The 22,365-nt window shown below is 35.5% G+C and overlaps 1 protein-coding gene across 1 annotated transcript; it reads right to left on the bottom strand.

Moving 5' to 3' along the window:
• Nucleotides 1-642: 642 nt before the first annotated feature.
• On the bottom strand, nt 643-19,651 carry ARL5A (ADP-ribosylation factor-like 5A). Its single transcript, XM_010839995.1, has 5 exons — nt 18,516-19,651; nt 17,270-17,417; nt 15,445-15,528; nt 10,294-10,445; nt 643-7,133 (listed from the first exon to the last, which is right to left on the bottom strand). The coding sequence occupies exons 2-5, from the start codon at nt 17,411-17,413 to the stop codon at nt 7,085-7,087; spliced, it is 429 nt and encodes a 142-aa protein (XP_010838297.1). The 5' UTR covers nt 17,414-17,417; nt 18,516-19,651; the 3' UTR covers nt 643-7,084.
• Between the last annotated feature and the right edge of the window lie 2,714 nt (nt 19,652-22,365).

Below are 22,365 nucleotides of genomic sequence, written 5' to 3' on the forward strand. Positions count from 1 at the left end.
TGAGGTAGTTCTATGCTACAATCACATAGTTAAGAAAAATTCATACATGGGGGAGTGAGCACAAAAATATTAATAGTTTGTTCACTGATTTGTCAACACGTATACACGGAACACCTGTTATGTACTAGGGCACTGTGTTCAGTGCTGAGAGACAAAGACTGGTAAACACAGTGCTCTAGAGCTTATATTCTAGGAGACAGAAAGACCAGTAATCAGATAAATATGCATGTGGGAATGTTGCTCCTGCCATCCATAACTTTTTTTCTCCTTTTTCTTCTGTTTACTATCAACCATTCTCACGAATGTTCACTTTAAAAATTTCAGTTAAAACAAAAAGACTGGACTTTCCTCACATTGTAAGACAAATCAATCACACAAACTGGTCACTATTTATCAGGTTCATTCATGATCAATTCAATTATCTAGAAATAAAAGACAGAATGCTATTAATTGACTAAGTTCCACAAAAAGGATTCTAGAGATTAGTACAAGCATTTTTTTTTTTTTTTCATTTGCAGAATACAGCTGTCATACCTTTTCAACTGCCCTGGTGATCTCAGTCCTGGGCAATTAACAGAGCTGCCATCACAAAGTCTGCACACATTAAGACAAAAACCCAGAATGAAAACACTGACAACACTGAACATGTGAATAGTAATTTATAATTAACCTTTTCTAAAAGAAAAGGTATTTGTAATAGTACATAATAGGGTAACAGTTTAACTCATCTTTTTTTTCTTTTTACTCAAAGCATAAAGCAGAGACAATACTTTATACCAGGTTTACATGCAACTTAAAAAAAAAAGTTAATATACATATTAAACATGGAAATTCACCAGTAAAATCGTATTTGTTATTTCCCCTCAAACATACCTTAACATTATTTCTTTATTTCATTATAAACAAATTCCTACAATTGGTCACCTGACCCAGTGCCTTACATTTCCGGAGCTTGACATTTCAGTCAGTTATGGACACAAGAATGATGTTACAAGTATAATGAAGTCACACATCTGCAAAAAAGCTGACTGAACTATTTTACCAATGGAGAAGTCCCTACATCATCTGCCATGACGTCCAACATGAGCACCGACATAAGTATCCCCCAGTCACCCACAAAGTGGTCTTGTCAGGAAGGTCCAGAAGCATTATTTCCCTATGTAACGAACATATCAGCAATGATCAAATACAAAAGCACCCAAGTGCCCTAAGATCATCACTTTTTGGAACATTTCTTGAATGTAAAATTTTCCTAGGATACAGAGAAATATAAGTTAATAAAATGACAAAGAGATAAAAAATGTCCACCTCTTCTTGCATACAAAGCTTGAGTCAAAACCTTGTATGATATCATAAAATTTAATACAATAAACCTAAAAATGTTCAAAAAGTTTCTAATGTGGTGTACTTAATGCAGTTTCAATTATGTCAATATACATAGAGCACATATGCCAATATACAGAGACTAGCTGGAACACATCCTCATTTAGGTTTCTCTAGGAAAATACAGTAAGGAAGATTAATATCTACAAGAAGAATCCGTCATATTTAAAAATCAATAGTTAATTAGTAAAATGTATTTTAAGCACAAATTAAAATCAGTATACACTTTCCTCATCTCTAGCAACCAAAAGAGCCCTCACTGGACATAATTATAGCTTTCTTTTCAATGTGTTATCTTGACCATTAGCCTAAAAAATATCTTTAAAAGTGCTCTGCAGGTATCACTTCCTCTTAAGGAATCATAGAAAGACATAAAGTAAGAAAAAGCTACTCTAATCTAAAGGACTATGTCAAGCAAAAATAATTAGAGGAATTCTTTATATCACAAATGTAAGAAGTTTGGGAAGAGAATAATATATAATAATTAAAATCATATATACCTTTTACTTTTCATGCAAGATTGTTTAAAATAGAAACAAAATATAATTGTAAATCACTGAAAAAAACAGTCAAGTCTTTGCCCCTAGAGTTCACAGTCAACAGAGAGAGAGAGGAAGGAAGGGAGAAGGAAAGATGGAAAAGAGGAAGGAAAAAGAAGGAAGGGAGGGAGGGAGAAAGGAAGGAGGGAGAAGGAAATAAAGAAAATGAAAGAAAAAGAAAAAAAGAAGAATGCATAAGAGAAACGTAACAGCAGCCTATCAAATATTTTACTTTTTAAGAAGAATCTAAAGAGGAAGGATTCTGGTGTGCATGCACATCAAATGGCTCAAGATCTAAACGATAGGACAAAATTACTAACCACTAAGTATGAGGAGAATTAAGAGGCTACTCTTACACAGGCAACAAACTTTTACTAAGGTTTTAAAACACACAATATAATTTTATGTGTGTTAAAACTATTTTAAAAAACAGCAACAGAGTGTTTTCTAGTTTCGGCACTAACACCAGAGTCAGGGAATATGTGTACTTGCAAAGAGGAAAAAATGGTTTTGCTCCTGCTTCCTTAACCTATGGGTTATTCAAGGTCAGGATGGGTATTTTCATCTTCAAGGCTTTTTATTCAAAGCAAAAATTATGACTTAAAAACCCTCAAGGCTGTATCATCAGTAAGCCAAGCACATATAATACCATAGAAAACACATATAATTTATTAGATGGACTTAAAAATCAACACAAATCAATTTTAGGCACTTGTTGAGTACAGACTATGGGAATTCTCTACCAAAGAACATAATATCTAGCAGGCAAGACCATAAAGATTCAAACTTTAGTTTTTAGAACAATACACAAGGGCTAGACAATTGGTAAGATATATTGCATAATTAACCCAACTGTATCCTGTTACAATTTCTTCATAACTCCATACACAATTTTAGGGTTTAATAGAAGCAGTCATTCTTTAGCATACGAAGTTTTTAAATTCTTTCTTTCCTTTACTCCACCATTCCGGTCTTAAATATCACACATTCTTTGCGGGAGCATGATATAGAAGTATTATTTTTACATAAGCAGAACTTTAAAAAAAATTTTTCTATATTAAATCTGCATTTACAGTGTCGAAACATGATGGCTGATAATTCTGATGTCTTTTAAAGTTCATTTCAACAGGTTTGGTTTGTAATCATATGTGTCTCATTACCAATTCCTTTAGACAGTTAATGTTTACCTCTGTTCTTTAAGCATGAGGGGGGGAAATGGGATGTGGTTTATGGTTTTAAGGATGTGGGGATGGCTTCAGGTTAAACACTACATATATGATTTGGTTTGTCATCTTTCTCCTCATATTATTTGTACTGATATTACTTAACACAGACCTCATTTTTGGTAATGGAAAGAGAATACATGTATATAACTTAATCCCTTTCACATCTAACTAGCAGCTCAAGGAGCTGGCAGTCTAGGTACTTCTCTTATCTTTCTGAATCTACTTTTCAATGTGAGAAGCTAAAGTTTAAGAAGCATTAAAATGCTAAATACAGTATAATTTAAAGGACTTTACTGCAGGCATTTATGTGCTGTGCACACAGCAAGCCAGTCTGTGACGTACTCAACAACTCTGACAGTACTCTCTAATAAGCAAAGTGCAAATCAATGAATCAAGCCAGTGGAGGATAGCACAGGACAAGAGAACCAACTTAGAGGCTAGCAGTTTGGAGAATAATGGATATAGGTAAAGTTGAGAATATCTCCAGGACCAAGAGAACATATCTTTGTTGATGGGGAAAGGAGTGGAGGGGATGCTGAGCTAAGCCAATCCCAAAGCAAGAAGTTCCAGATTATACTTGGACAGTGGCAGGGTTCATAGTTAAGTCATGCAAAACCTGGCCTTGAAAGATGGATTCATTTCAGGATACAACTCGGCAATTGAGAGAAGATAACCCCAGAGTTCACAGATAGTCTGGGATGTGCTGCTATCCCCTATATACAAAGTAGAACATGACAGATAAATTCCTGAAAAGGCCTGCAGAGAAAACTAGAACGTTGTCTACAGTTTTTCTATTTACACTAATATGGACAAATTCTGAGGTTGTCTGTACTGTATGTGGTTGCTGTAGTCACAGCAAGAAATGTAAAGGGCCTAAGAGATGGGACAGTCAAATCCCATTTCTAGGCATCTTAGTGCTATACACTCAGACAAAAGAGCCAAGCATGTCTCAGGCACTGCCTGCCTCTGCTCGGTGCCCTGCACTCCTCTGATCCCACTGTCACTACCTACCAGGCACTTCCTGAAGACCAGAAAACAGAAACTCTTTCTATTTCATGCCATGCTTCTAAAATCACTTTAACTACCTGCATTAAAAATGCCAGACAGCAGGTGAAGCACTTTTTTATTCTTAAGGCAAAATGTCATATTCCCTACCCACTTTCCTCTGCACCCCAAACCACCAGCCTTCAATGTATTCTTTGCCCATCCATGAGGGCCAAAGAAAACAGAACTGGAAAATTTCAGACAAGGATCCTCATTAGAATGCGTAAGATATACCTTCTAAATGCTACATGACAAAATTAAACATATTTAAATGCAGTTAGCAATATGGTTCCTTTTATCGCGGTATTGAGAGAAGTTACACAATTTTCAAAATTAGTATCAAACATAGGATATTTAAATCCAGTCACATGAACAGAGGTATGGAGCTTTGTTCTTTTCAAAGTTGAGTGTAACAACCCTAAATAAGATGTTTGTTTAACCCAAACGCAGTATATTAAAAAACCAAAAACAATCCCCTTTGCTTAATTCCACTTAAAAACTACATATAAATTGCCAACATGACTATTCATGAGGTGCTCCATGTTATTTGGAAGTAATACTGTTAAAATGATTTTGATGTATTTTCACATTAAAATTTAAAAAAATTTTCTGCTGTAATTCTGGTTTTATGCACAAGTACAAAGGTACCCTACAGTACATGGGGTCACAAAAGCATCAGACACAACTTAGCGACTAAAACAACAAAAATAAAGGTACCCATCTCATTTCTAATGCTTGGCCTGGAGGGTAGGATATAACCAAAAAAGCATGTTTATCAACGTGGCATAAGAATACATGCATTCTCACGATGCCATGTCAATCACTACACCTGACACGCTTTAAACATCCAGTTAAGATTAAATTTTGGCCAACACCTTGATGACAAGGGACAGACTGTGCAGGTGTACAGTTGAACTGGTGTGGCAGCAATCCAAGGGACTAAATTATAATTACTCAAACTGAAAGGCAAAAAGGATAAAAGGTGTGGATTTGCTGGGTTACTTTACAGAGTATTTGTTTCTGATGACACTGCAACATCTAAAAATAGATTTGGGTTTTTAATATACAAGCAATTCCTTATAGTGATTTGAAAAAGTATGAGGACATATGAACAACTAAAGTTAGTAATTTAGGATTTACTTTTCAAAAGGAAGCTGACAAATATTAAAGTGTTATGCTTGCATTTTGAACATGAAACAAAACATAACATATAATTTTAAACACTGATCTCCCATGCCTGACTTGGATTTATATAATGAGTATTTTATATTTTACAGAAAGGAATTTTCCGAGTTTTGTCAATAATTATAGTATGTACTATTTCTCATCAAAATCTTTGAAATTTAAAAGGCTGGTATTAAAATTTTTTTCCCCCCAAAAATAAAATAAAATAAAATTTTTTCCCTTGAATATTCTAAAACACATCAGTTTTGCACTAGTCACCAGATTTTCAGGGCATGAAAGATATACCAACATAGTACCCAAGAATATGTTTTAACATATTTAGGATAAGTTTGCTTACAGTTACAACAGAAATACCTTAGATTTTCAGATGCAGAAAAAAGAAATACCCAAGTAAACATAAAAAGTTTGGGGGCTAAGTTACTTCTTAATAAAAATAATACATTACGTTGATCAGTTTTTAAACCAAATTCTTAAAAGCATTAGAAAAATTCGTATTTTGTAACTGTCAAACAATACATTCACGTGGTGTAAGATGATAAAAGAAAACTTAGACACAAATAAATCCTCAAACAATTTCAACTCCTAAGATAAGAAATCAGAAATTTTCAAATTAAGAAATTATCTTCACTGCTTAGAAAATATGCTTCACCTTTCATCTCAAATTCACTTTAAATGCTTGACATATGATTTGGTATCTAAGAAGATTGTAGCTAAATTATCTGACAATGTTTATGGTGTGATACTTCTCTTGGTAGACATATTTCACACAACAGTTTCCAATTAATGCTGGAAAAAATCACTTTATAATTTTAATCACAATTAATGATCAGCCAATTAATGGATTAACAATTCACTCAGTAAATTTAGATGGCATAAGGCCCAATACAGGGAGCAATCTGGTAACTGCTCAGTGTGCTCTTCTGCCCACCAGTAATACTAAGTTAAGAATATGATAGATACTCCACTCAGCTAGATTACAGCTTTCCACGTACGTGATTTGCTCAACAAAAAATTAGGGACACAACGTGAAGCTTTTTCCTTTCTTTTTTTTTTAAAGAGTGGCTCAATGATTTGGGGGTGGGTTAGTATAATACAGAGAACATAGGGGAAGTACAAAATGGCACTCAGCATCAATGCCAGTACTCATCCCAGTACGTTTGTAACTAAGGGCATTAGTTTTTGTGTTATTTGCTTTTCTTTAAGAACATAAATCAAAGCCATTAACTCGAACTTGAGGTATATACACAATACATACACAACCTTATGCAAAATACTTTTCATAATTACATTTTGAAATATTGGAAACTGAGTATCTGTGATTTGTATTTTGACTTAATGGAACAGGAAGAGAACAACATTCAACAAGGGAGGGTTATACTGATAATAAAGCTCTGAAAGTTAAAAATGTCTTCCTCTCCCTTTGTACTTACCACAGGCTACACAATGTCCTGAGAGGATTCATTATGAGAAAAATGTCAATCACAGCTTTAAGACCTTGCTTTGGAAGGAACTAATAAGAAAGCAGATTGAAAGGTGAAACTTCATCTGTGTTTTCAAATAAGTGGTCTTAATTTTTCTTCTTATAGAAAAAGTTTAAATGTTTAAATCAGTTTATTATAAATATATCTAAACCATTAATTTTTGCAGCTTTCAGGTAAAGTCCAGCACTTCATTTACACAAAGTCTATGAGAAGAGGTCAGTAGAGATCATCTAATCTTAAGTCGTGACATCATCCATTCAAGTCCTTGGCATAATCTATAAAAAAATAAAATATCTTGATCAAATTCTCAACTAAAAAGCTATGAAGAGCAAATTAAAAGAAGATACGATTTTTTATCTAAACAACAAAGATTAGAAAAATCAGTAATATTCAATGTGGGTGCTATACTTCCATACAGTACAACTGCACATTTTTGGTTCTGTTATATCTCTAGTGCATAGAGTACTGCCTGATACATAAGAGAAGCTCAATAAGTACATAGTGAATGCTCAAAGAAAGTCATTTAGTAAGAAGTATCAAAAATGCTTAAAATACCAACACTCTACCCTTTTTTTCTACTTTTAGAAATATATCCTAAAAAAGATAAAGACATGTTTATGTATTATTACTGTTCATGAAAGCATTTTTAATAGGAAATAGTAAAATCTAGATGTCTGACAATAGAGAAAAAATTTAACAAATTATGGAACATTCATATGATGATGTATTTAAAAATTCCTTTCAAAGATTGTTTTACAATATGACAAAATGCTCACAATATAAATGAAGTAGAAATGGCAGGATATTTAATATATAGCAGCTATTAAAACAAAGTATGCACGTAGTATTTGTGACATCTATACATCAAAAAAATCTGAAGGAAATAAAATAAAATCTCATATTACTAACACCAGTTATCATTGAACAATGGGTAACTGAGCATAATCCAAAATATAGAAAGAAATATTTATTAAGGTAAAAGAATCTAAATGTTTATTTAGCAAGAGGGAAATATAACAAAATGAAGGACTGTTATGAAGCATCAATCAATATCTATGAGGAGGTTTTACAGATATGAGAAACAATGCTACCATTTAATACTTAAAAAGCCAGAACTCAGATTTTTGTGCCTAAGTCTAAAAATGTAGAGACAATAGAAATAGAAGGAAAAGAGGGCAATGAAGTAAATAAACAATTGTTTTGGTATAGGCCCATACTTCTTCCCTATTAATTCATTACCTTTCAACTACTCACAGGAAATGATACAATAACAAGATGAGTAAATTAATTAATTCTACACTGTTAAAGGTACAGGAGTTACTTAAGAGCAAACTAGAGACTGCACTAAGCACTTAATATCCATTATCTAATCTTCACAGTACTAGGACCAGAACCCTTCCCATATTTCAGAGGGAGCCTGACCTTAGACAGGTGAGCAAATGACAGGTGCGAGTCTAAATGTCACCAATACTAAAACCAAGACTAAGGTGGTCAGATTACACAGGAAACAACATTTCCCCTAAACCAAACATTTCCATTTGCTAACTCCTGCAAATGGAAGACCACATAAACCCAAAACTGAAAAGATGGCATCATCTGCTGATGTCCCCCTTTAAAAATAAAACTGCTGGAACTCAAAATAGAGGGGGGTGATGGCTGTATCACACTGTGAATGTACTTAATGCCCATGTATTGTACACTTTAAAATGGTTAAATTACCAGTTTTATATTATATATATTTTGCCACAAAAATTAATTTAATAAGTAACGTTCTTAACACATTAAAACTGCCAGAATTCATATGTATCCTAACTAATGATATATTTTCCACACAATTACTCAAAGTATACAAGTTAAATCTTTTATCCGTCTTAGATCACTTATCTTTGTTGTCAGATTTAGTATTATAATCAGTGCTTTTGCTTTAAGACTTTTGATAAAGATAATACAAATAAAGATACACCGATATCTATATATGTATCCTATATGTATATAAACTATTTAACAAAGAACTATGTAGAAGATATTTTTACTTAAATGAGTATGTGGATAGTCGGTACTGTCTGATTTTTTTTTTTTTAATGAACAGATTTGCTGTTTTGAGATTCTAATAACTACGCTCTTCCAAATGTCTGTAATCAGGTAATGGTGCCTTCTATTTCACTAAGATTCGGCTTCATCTCCAATTTACTTCTTAAATTTGGTGATCAGGTTCCTCAGGTGTTAGAAAAGGGCAGAAGCTTTGAGGCATAGACATGAATTTTCCTGCAGTGGGAGAAATTCCCTTCTTTTTAAGGTCACAGAGAAGGGTAAACCAAATACTGAATTACTGACACTAAAGGCAATGGCACGCCACTCCAGTACTCTTGCCTGGAAGATCCCATGGACGGAGGAGCCTGGAAGGCTGCAGTCCATGGTGTTGCTAAGAGTCAGGCACGACAGAGCGACTTTACTTTCACTTTTCACTTTCATGCATTGGAGAAGGAAATGGCAACCTACTCCAGTGTTCTTGCCTGGAGAATCCCAGGGACGGGGGAGCCTGGTGGGCTGCCGTCTATGGGGCCGCACAGAGTTGGACACGACTGAAGCGACTTAGCAGCAGCAGCAGCTATGCCTCATATAACATTATGTTTTATATCTTACCTATAACAATGCCGACAAGCTCTGCCTGCTTGAAATCCTTTCACCCCTGAGCATTAGACTAGGGCAAAATTCTACTGCAGGCACCACCCTTCCCTCCAGGGCCAAGGACCCTTCTGCCACACTCTCTCCAATTCTAACTCTCTTATTTTTTGAAGTGCAGGAACTTCCTTTTGGCAACACTGATAGCATATCTGCAAACTAGTCCCTCATGCAAATTTTCTATTTCAGCTTTTTTATGCATGAAACATGAATTTTTTTTTCTTTTTTTTATTATTATTATTATTTTAATTTTATTTTATTTTTAAACTTTACATAATTGTATTAGTTTTGCCAAATATCAAAATGAATCCATCACAGGTATACATGTGCTCCCTATCCTGAACCCTCCTCCCTCCTCCCTCCCCATACCATCCCTCTGGGTCGTCCCAGTGCACTAGCCCCAAGCATCCAGTATCGTGCATTGAACCTGGACTGGCATCTCGTTTCATACATGATATTTTACATGTTTCAATGCCATTCTCCCAAATCTAACTGGTCTACATGACTATTAGGAATAAATGGTACACTCTATAGAAAGCACACAAGGCACAGGACATACTCAGCAAGTGCCAGTTCCTTTCTTAGAATGTAAGTCTCAATGACAGTGCAAGAACTATTTCCTGACTTGCGTGGACTGTGTCTTACATCTCTCCCTCACAAAGTTCTGTACGTGGTAACCTTAAATATTTGATTTTTAAAAGAAATACATGTTTTAAAGCTAAATACATGTTGTTCATGAAGAAGACATCTTACCCCTCGCCAGTAAGAGCACAGCATGCCTGGATGTGCCACTGGTGATCTTTAATAGAAGTTAGTTTCAAAAACTGGGAGATTTCTGCTACAGTCATGCATCCTTTAACATCTTGTTTGTTAGCAAAAATCAGCAATCCAGCTTTCCTTAGGTCCTACAAAAGCAAACAAAACTGTAAAGGTCAGTTCATTTTTTTCAACACTTTCCGGCTTCACAGATTATATATGATAATCTGTGTAACCTAAATTGTCTCAACTACTTTACATAAAAGTATCTCATAGCTCTTATGATGGAAAGTAAACATCACACTGAACATTTAAATTAATCTATACTCGCATGTGTTTACATATTTCTTACAGTGCTAGATTACATTTTTATGGTCCTATGTGCTCTATTTAACAGTCGCATCTTCCAATTTAATACATGTCTAACCATTCCCCCAGGATTCCCAAGTGGCTCAATGGTAAAGAATCTACCTGCTAATGCAGGAGACAGAGGTTTGATCCCCGGGTCAGGAAGATCCACTGGAGAGGAAATGGTAACCTACTTCAGTATTCTTGCCTGGGAAATCCCATGGACAGAGGAGCCTGGTGGGCTAAGTCCATGGGGTTGTAAAGAGTGAAATGTGACTTAGCAACTAAACAACAACCACCCCAACCCTAATTACTCTTTAGAGTGGCACTCAAGAGCTTTTCAAAATTCTTGCCCAACCTATACTTTAGGTAGAGCTTCCTTGGTAAACCTAAGGAGAGTTATGGACTTCTCCCTCATAAAAATGTACGTATGTATATATGCCCAAAAAAGTTTTTGTACAATTTTAGGGTGTTCATTGATATCCTAAAGTCCATTCGTAAATACTGGGCTAAGAAACCATGATGGATCCACTCAACTAGTCTCTCATAAACTCTCATGAACTCTCATAAAACTCTGCCTATATATTTTAAGAGATACAGAGAACACTAAGGTTTTGGTGCTATGTCTGCAAGTGTTCCCAGCTCTGTTAAATGCCATCTTCTTTTCAGGGATCTCAGTGAGAATATTTTGGTTTCAATCATGTGTTTGTGTGTTCGAAGGAAGAGTCTTTAGTAGGTTTAAAGAGACATTGTTCCACATTATTTTACTCTTGCTAGAAGAGAGTCTCAAAGGCTTTTCATTCTTTCTGAAGTAAATAAACAACAAAAGTAGTAAATTTCTTACTTGGTTAACAGGAGTTCTGCTGCATGCTTTACATAAACGAGACTGACTTAGTTACAGTGCCCCCTGCAGGACGGCACTACAGTACTGCAGATAAGGACAGAGTTACCTGAGTAACTTGGTCAGAGAAAGGATACTCTAGCATGAGGGTCTCAGACCTCTGGAATCTAATGCCTGATGATCTGAGATGGAGCTGATGTAATAATAATAGAAATACAAGTGCACAATAAATGTAATGTGCTTCAATCATCAGGAAACCATCTCTTTCCCCTCCGCAGGACTGTGGAAAAATCGTCTTCCACAAAATTAGTCCCTGGTGCTAAAAAGGTCAGGGACCACTGCTCTGAAAACATTAAGTTCTAAGAGTTCCTATTTATTGCTGTGTGACTCAGGGAGCTCAAACCCATGCTCTGTGACAACCTAGAAAGGTGGAATGGGGTGGGAGGTTCAGGAGGGAGGGAACATATGTATACCTATGGTTGACTCATGCTGATATATGGCAAAAACCAACACAATATTCTAAAGCAATTATCCTTCAAATAAATTAAAAAAAAAAAATACTACCGCTCCCCCAAGAGAGTTTCAATTCAATTTGTTTCACCTATAGTTCAGATCACCTGCCTATTTATATAAGGCAAAAAGTTGAAGGGATGACCTATAACTAGTGCTCATATGCATTATCAAGTATATGAATTTTTTTTCTCTTATCCTAATTGGAAAATGGAACAGTTATCAATAGTTGATATATGGCTGAATCACTGAGTAGATGGACTTTCCATGGGATTTAATTCCTATCTTCCTATCGTTTAGGTTTCACTATCTCTTCTTGCCAGCATGTGTTGCAATCTTTATATAGGTCATGCCAGGTACTGCTGGCATGTTCAAGGAACACACTTTAGAAATACTTAACAACAGAAATATTTGGCACAAGTTAGGACACATAGTTTATGCTATTTATAAGTAACCTATATTCATCACTTTTAGTAACAAAATTATTTGGAGAGGCCCGTAGACTGAAAATTGGAAAACCTAAGAAATAGAGCCAGGTACTGCAATGTCTAAAAAAAAAAGAAAAAACCCATATTGAATGTAATTTTTCTAGATATTAAAGGCTCAAATTTTATTTAAGGTTCTTGATTTTTTTTAAAGCTATGTTATCTACATTCAAATATTTAGGAAAAGAGGAAAATTACGTCTTCCTTTACTTTTTCTTAAAATAACCTCACAACAAAGTATGCATTATGCTAAACAGTAGAAAAGAGATACACTGGATTAAGGCTGTTACTTGACTTAACAAGAGGTCAAAGTACAAGGTAAAGAGTGGTGATCTTTTGTATATCACCCATTTTAAACACTTTGAAAAAGTTCTGCTCCATACCACAGACTTCTGTTCTTAAGAGTCTAAAAATAGTTTTTAGTTTAGTCAAGGAAATGAATAGTAGCACACACAGACATATTTACTTATTAGCATTGTCTATATGCCATATATAGTTGTCAATTTGTTTCTCAAACTCCATTTGTAAAGATAATTACTAGAAGTTGAGTCATTCTGAATAAAACACATCTATTCTTTCGTCTTTGGAATTTTAAAAAAAATTCATGAGTTTCAATGTTTTTGCGCTTCATTTAAGATGAAGCTTTCAGAAATGTATTTAAATGCTCTAGTTCTGTATTTCATAATACATAGAATCATTACTGGTGATGATAAGAAGACTGTTGTTTATTGTGGTATGCATGAAGCACTTGACTAACCCATGTCAGAATTTATTTTTCATTCACAAATTCTCATCCTTGAGCCGGAAGCTCCTCCCCAGAACTCTGCCTATTGGCTCTTCCTGACCCTATTAAGTAACTTAACTCTAGTTCCCAATTTCACCTATAATTCCTTTCTTTTCTGGTAATCTCATCCTTTCTTTCACTTTCCAGCTAGGCTCTATTTCTGGCTTTTACTATTTTTCATCCCTTCTTTCACTTTCCAGCTAGGCTCTATTTCTGGCTTTTACTATTTTTCCTAGCGAAGAGCGGAGAAGGCAATGGCACCCCACGCCAGTACTCTTGCCTGGAAAATCCCATGGATGGAGGAGCCTGGAAGGCTGCAGAGTCCATGGGGTTGCTGAAGGCTGGACATGACTGAGCGACTTCACTTTCACTTTTCATTTTCATGCACTGGAGAAGGAAATGGCAACCCACTCCAGTGTTCTTGCCTGGAGAATCCCAGGGACGGGGCATCCTGGTGGGCTGCCGTCTATGGGGTTGCACAGAGTCGGACACGACTGAAGTGACTCAACAGCAGCTAGTGAAGAGCCTGAATGATGTGAATGCTTAAATTCAAAAGCTCATCAAGTCACATAAACTACTGGGCCTCAGTGTGCTAATCCATAAAAGACGAGGTTAATTGATCTATGCAAGTTAATGACTCAACTCATAAAATCCAACGACTCTGTTAGAGCCCTACTCTCTGGACTTTTTATAATACTGATGTCCTACATATTGGCCAATTAGAGTAAGAATCAAATAGGGAGGCTACCTGTTAACAGAGTAAAAAATATAGTCAAGAGACAAATACATTTTGCGTCTTATTTTTCTTTTTCTAAAGTCTTCATAAAACAACAACAGAACAACTCTTTGGTAAAAACTGAAGAATGATGCATTGTTGTAAAATGCAAAGGGGGACATTTTAAAAATCCTTAGCTCATGCCTCTTTTGAATTGAAAATTGTCAAATACATGTACAAAGGCAAGATGAATTTTAAAAAAAAAAATTCCAAAGATTTAACAGCTGCTAGAATCAGTTCAAAATAGCATCTTGGTGGGTATGACCACCACAAGCAAAACAGAAACTCCAATTTACACAACTACTTCACCAAGTTTCCTTACATGTGAAACATACCAAAATTCTTAACAAAAATCACAAAAGGAAGCCATTGAATCAATATTAAAACTAATATAAAACGTCATTACAAAGATATCCCAGTTTCCTTAAAATTACACTCAAATAAAAATTATACAACACATTTAAGTATTTACTATTCTATTGCCACCTTTGAGTTGAGAAAGTAACATCTGTGATAAAAGGCAAGTGAAAATAATCAGATGCCACTACAGTTGGCCTTACTTATCCATGGGTTCTGCAGTCACATGAACCTCAAGTTGAAGATATTCAGGGAAAAACATTCCAGAAAGTTCAAAAAGCAAAACTTGGATTTGCTGCATATTTTCATAGCATTTACACTGTACTAGATATTATAAGCAATCTACAGATGACTTAAAGTATACAGGAGGATGTGCATAGGTTATATGCAAATACTGTACCATTTTATACAACGAACTTGAACATCTTTGGATTTTGGTAACTACAGGCATCCTAGAACCAAAACTGCTAACACAGAGGTACAACTCTATTACAAATAATATATGATTTTATAGTTACTATTATCATTACTGACTATATTATTCAGTCCATTTAATTCTCAAATTATGTTAACAGTTATATTTCTCAAGGGCTAAGAAAATATGGCTAGTTACATAGTTTTATTCAGCTGAGGGAAAAATACCAGAGACTAAAGGGCAACAAATTTAAGTATTAGTCAGATAACTGAGTTATCATCAGAACTTGCTGTGTGTCTTAGAAATAAGATGCTGTAAAGTCTTAATGATAATCCTCTGTATGATTAATCAATTTAAAATGAAAAATGAAAGCCATTTTAGATCTTTTTGTCCAGGAAAACTTCTAAACCAAATTTATTCAAGATAAATGGTGTTAAAAATCTACAAGTGACTCCACAATCTTTCTACTGCTTTCAGATACACTTCCGAATTGGAAAGTGTCAAAATTACAAACTCAGTAGCTAAATAATTTTTTCCAAAAATCTGAAATAGCATCCCCATGAGAAAATATAAAGTAAAAAATGTGACAGAAATATCCCCCCAACACACATCTAATGCCAGAATCCTACTTACCTCATGGGCTAACATTTTATAGAGTTCTTCTCTAGTTACAGAAATCCTTTCTCTGTCTGTACTGTCCACAACAACTATTACAAACTAAAATAATTACAAAAAAAGTCATTAGTGATTACATAATTTGCTATCTGTAAAATTTATCAAGTATTTATTTGATTTACAGTCTAACAACTATCAAGAAATTAGAACCTTATGGTATAGTATTATTGAAAACCAGAGATACCCACTATACTTTGTGAAGCCTAAAGGTCTAATCTTTAATTCAAACATATTTACTAATTTTTAAGAGAAAATAAAAGACAATATGATGTCATCATTCTATTAGAATATTCTGCTAATAAACTAAGCAAAATATAACATGTTTTCTAAATTAGTATCTTAATTCTATAATATCTTAATTAATATCTAATATCTTAATTCTATTTGCACTGTAAGTCCATAAGACAAAAATATATTATGACCCAAAATTTAAGTTACTTCTAGACAGATACTATTTATTAATGTCAATTTAAAAATCTAAAAGGGCAGGTGTATGAGAATAAAGTAATATGAGAGTTAATTTTCAAAAAAAACCCAACAAATTTAAAGAATAAATCTGTATCTAAAACCATGCCTTCTTCCTTATATAAGTGGTCCCTGCTACTGCAAGCACAATCAGTTCAGCTCTTTCCTGAACTGTTGACGAGACCAGCATCAGAAGATGCAAACACTCATAAAGGAGCTGTGCAGGACTGAGCTCCAATGGCCCCTCCTTCCACTCCATGACCACCAAAAGGCATCAGGGAAACAGGAGCAGGTATAGTCACTTTATGATGGCACTGGTTATGCCCAAGTTAATTTTGACTGCCTAGTATTAGTATGCACTATATATTGTTTAGAACTAGCATTTCCAAACAAACCACTTAATTTTCAGGATCTTTTCTATTCTTCAGATTTCATCAACCACAATGCAGATGGATAAGAGAACTGCTACTTGACCTCTTCTCCCATTGAGACTTTACTGATATGTGGTTATATTGCTCTAAGACATGTCCTACTCTAAACCTTTCAACAAAGCTATTGATTTTCAAGACGTTGGCATGAATTTACAATACATGCAGCATTTTATATGGGGATACTAATCATATATATACTCCTCCTTCTCCAAAAGACATGATCAAATTCTTAACAGAGTGTTAGGGAATCAAGTCATTAGAGACATTTAACAGTGCCTCATCCATATATACAGTTGGAGACTTATTAACTTATAACCAGCACTACAAAAACAAATATCATAGCCTTTAATCTTACAAGGTCTATACAGTGAAGATCTCAAATGTCAGAAATTTCCTCTTGGCAAATAATATGTAAATAAAACATATGACTATATCTAAACTGTTTTATAATAAAAAGAGTTCTTTAATGTGCAATTGCATTGCATAAAAGAAAATACACAGTAAAATTATTGAACAAGGATTCAAACCACCAGTCCCCTCATTTAACTCGGATTTCCTCTATACAGACACAAGTAAATAGTACTAAAGAAATGAAGTTACAAACTGTGAAATGGAGTTCTTTAGAAAAACAATTATTTAAGACAAGCTCTGGGATCAGTATAAAATCAGACTAATCAATCACCAATTCTTCTTACGGTTCAATGAGACTGGATATACAGAACAATGACCCTGAAAGAGGGAATTAAAGATTCCATTATGTTTAAAGTCTACTTATATTAACATTAATATACTGTGATATTTCAAAAAGATAACTTTAAGAGTTTATATCTAGAAAGTATTTCCCAAGTATTATATTCACAAAAGACTTAGTATATTAAGAAACATACCTCCGTGTTAGTATAGTAAGTGTTCCAGGAAGAACGAAGAGATTCTTGGCCACCGATATCCCACATTAGAAAACGTGTATTATTAATCACTATCTCTTCTACATTACTTCCTATTGTTGGGGATGTGTGCACAACTTCATTCATAGAACTGGGGGGAAAGTTCAAATATATCACAATTAGCAAAGAAACTAGATTGTTTGAATATTTTTCAACTAAGGGATAAATCAGCATAACCTCCTTTTATATTTTATACCCAAATATCCCCTTTCCATTAGGTTTATTAAGAGTGAACAAAGGGTTCACTACTGTATATATAGCACAGGGAACTCTAGTTGGTGCTCTGTGGTGACCTAAATGGGAAAGAAATCCAAAAAGAGGACTTATATATGTATGTATGGCTGATTCACTTTGCTGCAGAGCAGAAATTGACATACCAGTGTAAAGCAACTGTACTTCAAATAAAAAATAAATAAATACTACATATTATACATATATTACACACACGTGTAGGATCTCCCAGGTGGTTCAGTGGTAAAGAATCCGCCTGCCAAAGCAGGAGACGCAGGCTTGATCCCTGAGTTGGGAAGATTCTCTGGAAGAATTCTTGAGAATTCTTGCCTGAGAAATCCCATGAACAGAGGAGCCCGGCAGACTACCGTCCATTGGGTCGCAAAAGAGTCAGACATGACTTAGCGACTAAACACCACCACCACCACCACACATAAATAAATAATGTTCAGAAGAATACTAACAAATACACACACTGGACTCTTTATGTTGAAAAAACTACTATATTTCTGGAATCATAGATATGAACCATCCCTAATTTTAAGATGCCACACTTTGGTAAAACCTGAAATACATCACTATCATGTGTTGTATGAAAACAATAAAGCTCTTTGAAACTTCAAAAAAAAAAGAGTGAATGAAGAGTTCAAACAGAGGTGGAACTAGGTAATGGACCAGCTGGAACACTTTGTAGTTTCATTCCAAGAAACTACAGAAACAAATATTTGTCTGCTCTCTATAAGCGAACAACTGAACAACACTCTCAACGTCTTATAAAGTTCTAGCTCTCTAGAAGCAGTTGCTTAAATTCGGCTCCTGGTTCATGGCCAACCTGCCTTCTTACAGAGTAATGTGGATTCCATAAAATTTTTTACTGCTTTTGCTAATTAAGTATCACTCTGGCAGAGAAAGTAACTATATACAAAAAGATACAATTTTTTAGCTAGTTAGTACTTACAATTGGTAAAGGATGGTAGTTTTTCCTGCATTATCCAGCCCAACAATGATAACTTTGTGCTCTGGAAAAAAAAAAAACTGATTAATCAAAAATTAAAAATTTTCCCATTTCATCTACTCTTTTCAGCCATGGTGTAATTCAGTGTATGGCATTTTATTCCTTCTTGTAACTCAGAAGAACATCACAGCAAGAGAAGAATTATTGGTCTAACCCCTCATTCTGCGTAGATAAGTTTCACCTGTCTAGGAAGCCAGAAGTACTACATTCTTTCCACTCCTTGGAAGCCAACTCTCAGTCAACTATTCCAAATGCAATCACAACAATTTATGTAAGACTTAACTTGTTAATGTTTCACAATGGACTAAGTTACTTAAATTCTAAATATGAATTTAAGGCATTAATGGGGTATGTACAGGTGAGATGGGTGAATGGCAGGGAGAAAAAGGGCAGCCTTTTAAAGCTGCCTTTAGCAGGCATCTCTAAGTATCTGAGCACATGTGAACCATAGGGTCCTTCTAATCAAATTTAAGGACCTATGGCTATGGTGGCAGTGACTCCCTGCTTCCTTGGCTTCTACAGCATCACTTTTTCCAACTTTTTCTTCCTCTGTCTCTTGATTTATTTTTTCCACCAACTCCTTTTCCTTGGGTCCTCCTTCAAACACTCATGCTGTCTTCTTGCATTCCTTTCACATTTTAGCAAGGTATCTTGGGGCCCGTCTATTGCCATCCCATCTAAAAACGACTCCCAAAGACAGCAGCGCATGGAGGAAGCTAATCTCCAAAGATGGTCTCTGGATATTCATGCTCCCTTAAATCCTGGCGGGTCCGATGACTTGCTTTTAACCAACAAGATGCAGAAGTGACTGTGTGACTTCCACACCTGGATCATCTCACACCTTGCAGTTGCTGCCCAGCTCTTGGACAACTCCCCCTGGAGTAAGCCAGATACCAGGTAACAAGTCTGACTACCCCATGATTGTTGTGCACATGAGTGAGGAAGCCCGGGCTACGCACAGTTGCCCTCAGCTGTTCTAACCATTCTGAGATGCCAGACACACAAAGAAACCACCCTGGATATGGAGCCAGGTGGAGCCGGAGATGACTCCAGTTCTAGCTGTCATCCAACTGTAATCAAATGAGCCCCAAGCCAGAACTTCCTAGCTGAGCTTAGTGAGCTCACAGAGCCATGAGAGATTGTAATAATTCCTTTAAGTCATCAAATTAAGGAGAATTGGCTTGTTACACAGCAACAGGTAACAGAAGCAAGATGGGAAAACACATGTGGTTGTGTCACGTTGAGCAAATGACTTATTCCTCTAACCCTAAGCTTCCTCACTGTCAAACAGGGAGGGACAATACTATCTTTCAGGGTTGTATAAGTACGACAGCACTTGGGCAGTGCCCACTACCAAGAAAGACAGTTCCTAATCCATGTTCCCAAATCTTTCCTAAGTTCCAATCTTAGTGGATAGATACAGTGCCCCTCAACAACATCCCCAAACCCAATTTTCAAACCTTTTCCTGATTCTATCTTACTTTATTTGCTTACTGGTATTACCATTATTTCAGATGCCTTTGGAGTCCCTCAACCTCAACATCTAATTTGTCACCAAGTTCTATTCTCCCTCAAAAATATATTCTGAACCTACCTCCTCCCCACTGTCCTAGCTGCAGTCCTCCTCCTCTCTTACTGTACTTAACTAGACTACCTCCAATCCATCTTTCTGTTGTTTCTTGAATAATTTTTCTACACTATAAAGCTGATAATGAAATGACGGCTCTCCACTTTGACAGGAAAACAAAGTACAAGTTCTAAGCCTTGTATACAAAACCAGTCCCAAATGAGTATGCTTCAGCTTTATCCCTCACCGTGACCATCAGGCATCTAAGCTGGAGTTCACGTTGTTCTTCCTACACAAGCTGCTACCTACATCCACAGCAAACATTTCTCTACCTCTACTCATGGTGTTTGCCTGTGCTGGAATTATCGTCTCCAATTCTCCATTTCAAGAATTCCTACTAATCTTTCAGGTATAGCTTCCCAAGAAAAATCACTTTCTCCTGCTCTTCTGCCACACCTCTAACAGAGCACTTATAATGATTTACACAAACACTAATCATCTCAGTTTAATGAGGCACCCTTCAAGGGTACTTCCTAGTAACTGCAACTTTTCTGGTATAATAAATGCTGAATTAATATTCATTCTATAAACAAGAAATGTTAAGGATAAAGGAGCTCTTCAAGAGAAAGCTTTTGCAGTCAGGTGGTAGATGTTTTCCAAACACAACACTTACCATTAAGAGGAATTCCTAATGCTATATAGGTACTTCCAGTTACACAAAAATATGAAGATCAAGTAAACAGAAAAAAAAAATGGCTTTAAATAATATACTTTAGCAGGCCAGTGCTTTCTTTTTTAGGTTGCACACCATGTGGGATCTTTATTCACCAATCAGGAACTGAACTTGTACCCCCTGCAGTGGAAGTGCAGTCTTAACCACTGGACCACCAGGGAAGTCCCAGAAAGTTTTAATAAAATCAATTTTGTCCAGTCACTCATTCTTTGAAGAGCAGGCAGCTTAGAACCACTAGAGTCCTAAAGTGACATGACCATGCTCCCCAAAACAGGTCCTAAAAAGTCATTTTAAAAATGCAGGACCCAGTCTCTTTCATCTTTAGAGATGACTAGGGTGAAGGAACTGAGAAAATGACAACTACCTGACAAGTGGAGTTTCTTCCTAAGGAAAAGTAAAGGGTGACCAGATTAAAATCAGAAGCATGGGCTTCCTCAAAGGAGTGTTAAAAAGGCAGTGGCAAATCCATCTTCACAGGAAGGTCACATCTGAACAGGGCCAGATTACTGAGTCCTTGGAGCAGGGGACCTTTATACCTGGGAAGTGTTTAAATGGCATGGCAATTTTGCCTGACTCTATATTTTTCTATGTCCTCAAATTGAGCACTTCCTCTCTAATGACAGATATCTTTTTCAGTTCTAGTAATACCAGCAATTATAAACATTTTAATACCAGCAGAATTCACAATGAGCTATTCTCTGACCTCTGACTTAGGTGAGTTTTTAGTTTCCCACTTGAATAGAATACCAATTTTTAATAATATATTTAATAAAACATCAGCTTATTTTTAAGTTTTAGGAACGTTATTTTGTTAACCTCTTTGTATTAGCTGCAGCACTAAATTTAGACAGACTTGCCAGTACTCAGGAAGAAAATACAATTACCCTGACCAATGAGAGAAATGGTACTCTAAAAATAGTACAAAATTAATAGGGGCAAAACCAATACAAATGTAGGCAAGGATCTATGATACATAACTACACAGTAACTACAAAATGTGTGTGTGTATATGAATCTTACACAGAGAGATCACAAATACAATAGCACTATCTCTGGCAAGGTCCTTAGTCCCTAAAGGTGGTTAAACACTTATTCTAACCATGCTGCCATTTTTCAAAATATTTTGCAATTTTCTCTTGCAATTGCTTTCAGAGCCTGAGACACACTGTTTTGAACACTCCCAATGGTCGCCGTTTAACCCCTGAAGATGAATTTGATTTTAAAAGGGGAGGGGAGTCACATGGTATCATCTCAGTCATAAGGTAAAAAGCAGTTAAGATGAGTGTTACCTTTTCATTATTAAATGAGGTGTGATCCCTAAATGATGATTTTAAAATATGCCTCTAAAAAAAATTCTAAAAGTAGTTTCAAAAGGTATTTCAAAAAGTAACAATAGGACTTATCAGTAGAAAACTATCTGGCCTCCTAGGGTAACTGCTTTTAGGGGAAAACCCTACCTGGTTTTGTTTTTAAAGTGGTCTCCTTAATTTAGC

The sequence above is a fragment of the Bison bison genome, unplaced genomic scaffold, assembly GCF_000754665.1.
Source record: "Bison bison bison isolate TAMUID 2011002044 unplaced genomic scaffold, Bison_UMD1.0 scf7180017864139, whole genome shotgun sequence".
NCBI lineage: Eukaryota > Metazoa > Chordata > Mammalia > Artiodactyla > Bovidae > Bison > Bison bison.

What these genes read in the sequence shown, in the direction of transcription:
- ARL5A (XM_010839995.1), bottom strand. Translation starts at nt 17,413, where the DNA reads ATGAATGAAGTTGTGCACACATCCCCAACAATAGGAAGTAATGTAGAA. An exon ending in CTTACTATACTAACACGGAG is followed by an intron (nt 15,529 to 17,269) that starts GTATGTTTCTTA and finishes TAATTATTTTAG; the next exon opens with TTTGTAATAGTTGTTGTGGA. An exon ending in ATAAAATGTTAGCCCATGAG is followed by an intron (nt 10,446 to 15,444) that starts GTAAGTAGGATT and finishes TTGCTTTTGTAG; the next exon opens with GACCTAAGGAAAGCTGGATT.